The sequence below is a fragment of the Aplysia californica genome, unplaced genomic scaffold (genome assembly GCF_000002075.1).
Source record: "Aplysia californica isolate F4 #8 unplaced genomic scaffold, AplCal3.0 scaffold03006, whole genome shotgun sequence".
Lineage (NCBI taxonomy): Eukaryota > Metazoa > Mollusca > Gastropoda > Aplysiida > Aplysiidae > Aplysia > Aplysia californica.
Genome location: NW_004800276.1, coordinates 1 through 4,090, shown reverse-complemented (window position 1 = coordinate 4,090; position 4,090 = coordinate 1). Strand labels below are relative to the sequence as shown.

The 4,090-nt window shown below is 56.1% G+C and overlaps 1 protein-coding gene across 1 annotated transcript; it reads left to right on the top strand.

Annotated features, from left to right (window-relative positions):
• Positions 1 to 244: 244 nt before the first annotated feature.
• On the top strand, positions 245 to 4,064 carry LOC101858470 (ankyrin repeat domain-containing protein 50; the record flags this gene model as incomplete). The annotated part of the gene is given in 2 exon segments (XM_035973765.1): positions 245 to 324; positions 1,014 to 4,064. A coding segment is annotated over 1 exon segment (2,490 nt), but the record flags the coding sequence as incomplete, so codon positions are not given.
• Between the last annotated feature and the right edge of the window lie 26 nt (positions 4,065 to 4,090).

Sequence of the window (4,090 nt, the reverse complement as noted above, 5' to 3'; positions counted from 1 at the left end):
AGGGGGGAGGGGGAGGAGAGGAAGAGAGAGGAGAGGAAGAGAGAGAGAATAGAGGAAAGAGGAGAGGGGGCAGGAGGGGGCAGAGGGAACCGTGACCGACAAATCCCGTATAATGATTGCTTCTTCTCTATAATTTTCTGGGCAGAAACGCGTCAAAGGGCCCGAGAGTGCGCTCCCTTACTCCCATCCGCTAACGGGAGCTCTCTCTCTCTCTCTCTCTCTCTCTCTCCGTAAGTGTATCCGACAGATGTCGGGCCACAGCCGGCGTGTGTGAACATTTCGTCTCAGTGGAGTGCAGACAATGATATTTTGTACAGCCTTGTTGTAATTTTGTTCAGTGAAGCTGATTGTTTCCTTGCATTTTTTTGTATCCGACACGCAGGCTTGCATTACAATTTACAGCCTGTGCTCTCCGGCGTAATTCTGGTTCATTATGGAGCGCATTATTTGACTCAATTTGGAGCCAAATGAAGGGCAAGGGGTGAAGGTCCCGCGCGCACTCGACTATAGCGGGAGTGGCGGTTTGCTCTTCATTTGGGCTCCCATGGTGCGCACCAGCGCAGCGGAGGTTATGCTGAGAGTAAAGAGCGGTGATCATGACCGTGTGCGGTCTGGGATATTATGATTCAAGTTTATAATCTATGGTTAGGAGTGAACAAACATTATTTTGTGCGTCTGTTATTTGCCTTCTCAGTTCGCCCTGACTTGCGTACCGTGATGTAGCGATTAGGCGCTTTGCCGTCATACGCAGAAGAGGCTAGTTTCGATTCCCATATAATGAGAATTTTTAAAATTTTTATTGAGTAACTCGGTCTTTCTGCGAGGACCCGACCCTATTTCCCTCTCTGCCCAGGTTGGCCCTAACAGGCAGGTTCGAAGCCTTCCTCCTAAATGTATCCACTCTGTGTGTCAGTGAGGGCGTAAAAAGACTTCATTGTTAAAGAATATATAGATGGTGTCATGTGTGCATGTTCTCTGTTTTCACGTTTTTTTCTTTTTCGTTTTTATTTCAGGTTCTGTTGTGACATCTGATGCAAGCCGACAACTAGAGTGGAGTGTCCCTGCTGATGTCAAGAGCCTGGCCAGACAGACCTTGTGAGCAGTGACATGTTCTTCTTTCACAGGAGCTATGTGTGATGTCCACGTATCATGGCGATGTTAACGGATCTTGCAAGACCATGACGTCACGGTGGTCAGACAGGAAACTGTTTCCTGTTCGCTGACCGCTGTGTAAAGAGGCTTCTATGTTGTGATCATACAGGTGGACTTCTTATTTCCCGCTCACGCAGAATCTGTCTGCTCATAGTGAAGTCAGCTCGTGAGGTGAAAAGTTAACTACCGTGGTGAAAGGTTTTGTAGATGTAAATTTGTGACATCAGAGGTCACCTTGTGAGGTGCACGGTTACCCTGTGAAGTGAGAGGTCACCCCGTGAGGTGAAAGGTCACCCTGTGAAGTCAGAGGTCACCCTGTGAGGGGAAAGGTCACCCCGTGAAGTCAGAGGTCACCCCGTGAGGGGAAAGATCGCCCCGAGAAGTGAGAGGTCACCTGTAAGGTGAGAAGTCAAGCTACAAGAATGACGGAGAGTCTACTCAAAGGCAAGCGGTTCTACTGCCGCGAATGGGCCTTCACCAAGCTGTTACACTGTCTGGAAACTCGGGCCTCCTCCAAGACCTGCGGGACTCTAGTGATGGGTGGGCCGGGCAGCGGGAAGACGGCGCTCGGGTGTGAGCTGGTCTGGCCCTCCTCGCCTCAGGGGAAGCAATCCTCGCTCAACTCTCGTCTGCTGGCCTATCACTTCTGTCAGGCTCACGACGCCTCGTCCCTGTCTGTGGTCAGCTTCATCAACAATCTGGTCACCCAGGCATGCACCTGCCCACACCTACCCGACTTCCGGTCCCACTTATCTGCCACAAACGCCCAGCACTTGCTTCAGCCGCGGGAATGTGAGGGGAACGCCGACGAGGCCTTTAAAGTGTCGTTCCTGGAACCTTTACACTCGTGCGAGCCCCCGCCACATGCCCTCATGCTGTGGGTGGACTCTATCGATGAATCTTATCTTCACCCGGTCAGCGAGCGTGCAGGCTGTAGTCAGACAATAGCGGAGCTCCTGGCTGCCCACAACGCCAGTCTCCCGCCCTGGTTACTTCTCGTCTGCTCCGCCCGTAAACAGAGCAAGGTAGTCACCCGGATGTTCACAGGCTTCCGGAAGTTGAGTCTGGATGACCTACGTAAGAGTCACGTGGTCCGTGACGTGCAGCAGTACATCCTGTGTCGCCTGGACGCCGAGGACGGGTTGAGGCAGCACCTGAGTCGGGACACCGCCGAGATGTTGAATCAGCTACACATCAAGAGTAACGGCTGTTTCCTCTACCTAGAAAAGGTTCTAGACGGCGTGGCCGAGTCTTTCATCATGCTGAGGGAGGTCAGAGAGATTCCTGGCACGCTCAACGGCCTCTACCTGTGGCTGTGTCAGAGACTGTTCGTGAAGAAACACGTAGTCAAGATACAGCCTATACTCAATGTGCTGCTAGCGGCCAGAAGTCCGGTGGGCGGCGAGGAGCTGTTCCGATGTCTGCTCATGCACGAGACTGACTTGTCCAGGGAGGAGTTTGACCGTCGTCTGCGTCTCTTGGGCCGGGTGTTGATGAGTGGGGCGGGTGGGGAGCAGATTGTCTTCCATCACAGTTTCTCTGAGTGGTTGCTGGACGTGAAGCACTGTACACAGAAATATCTCTGTGACGCCGGACAAGGCCACGCTATGCTGGCCCTCCGGCAATTACAGATAGCTCCACAGTTAGACATGTGGCAGGTACAGGACCTGGCCCTGCATCTAGTCCGCGCCAACTTCCCGGAGCCCATGCAGTTTGAACACCTGACACAGATGCTTGTGCTGTCCGGCGCCCGGGTGGACAAATGTTTAACAGTGGGACTGCCCAAAGAGGTCAAAGTTCTCAAGCTACTCACCGAGGCTGGAGCCAGATCACCCGCCATGGAGGCGAGCATCACCAGTCTGGACTCGCTACCCGACCACCCGGACGTCACGGGGAGGGGCGAGGAAGAGGGAGAGGGGGAGGAGGATGTCAGTGGTCCCGTTGACAAGACTGACGGTAACGGCCGGACACGACTACACACCGCCTCCTACCGCGGTGACGCCGCCAGTGTCGATGCCCTTCTGGCCAGGGGCGCCGCTCTGGAGCTGCTCGACCGTTCCGGACAGACGGCCTTGACCCTAGCCGCCCGCCAAGGTCACGCCAATATCGTGACAGCGCTGGTGACGGCCGGCGCATGCGTAGACCACGCAGACCACGAAGGCTGGACGGCTCTCCGGTCCGCGGCCTGGGCCGGTCACACCAAGGTGGTCAGTCTCCTCTTGGACAAAGGCGCCCAAGTGGACCACGCCGACGGGGAGCAGAGGACTGCTCTAAGAGCGGCCTGCTGGGGCGGACATGAGGACATTGTCCGGCTTCTGCTTGACCACCAGGCCGACGTCAACAAAACTGACCACGAGGGTCGGACTGCGCTGATCGCCGCCGCCTACATGGGTCACGTGGAGATCGTGGAGGAGCTGCTTGACCAGGGGGCAGAGATTGACCACGAGGACTGTGACGGCCGCACGGCGCTGAGTGTAGCCTGTCTCTGTGTGCCCGCCAGTGAGGGCCACGAGAGAGTGGTCAGTCTGCTGCTGGAGCGAGGGGCCGAGGTTGACCACACGGACAAAGACGGGTCCACACCGCTCCTTGTGGCCGCGTACGAGGGTCACCCGGGAGTCTGTGACATGTTACTGGAGTGGGACGCCGACGCTGACCACAGTGACGTCAAACATCGGACCCCGCTGTGGGCGGCGGCCTCCATGGGCCATCAGAGGGTTGTGAGACAACTGCTGTTCTGGGGCGCTGCTGTTGACCACATCGACACGGAGGGCCGGACAGTGCTGTGTGTGGCCGCGGCCCAGGGCTCTCAGTCGGTGGTCAGGCAGCTGCTGGACAGGGGGCTGGACGAGATGCACAGAGACAACTCTGGCTGGACGCCGCTACACCTGGCCGCTTACGAGGGACATCAGCAGGTATGTGTGTATGTGTGTGTGTGTTT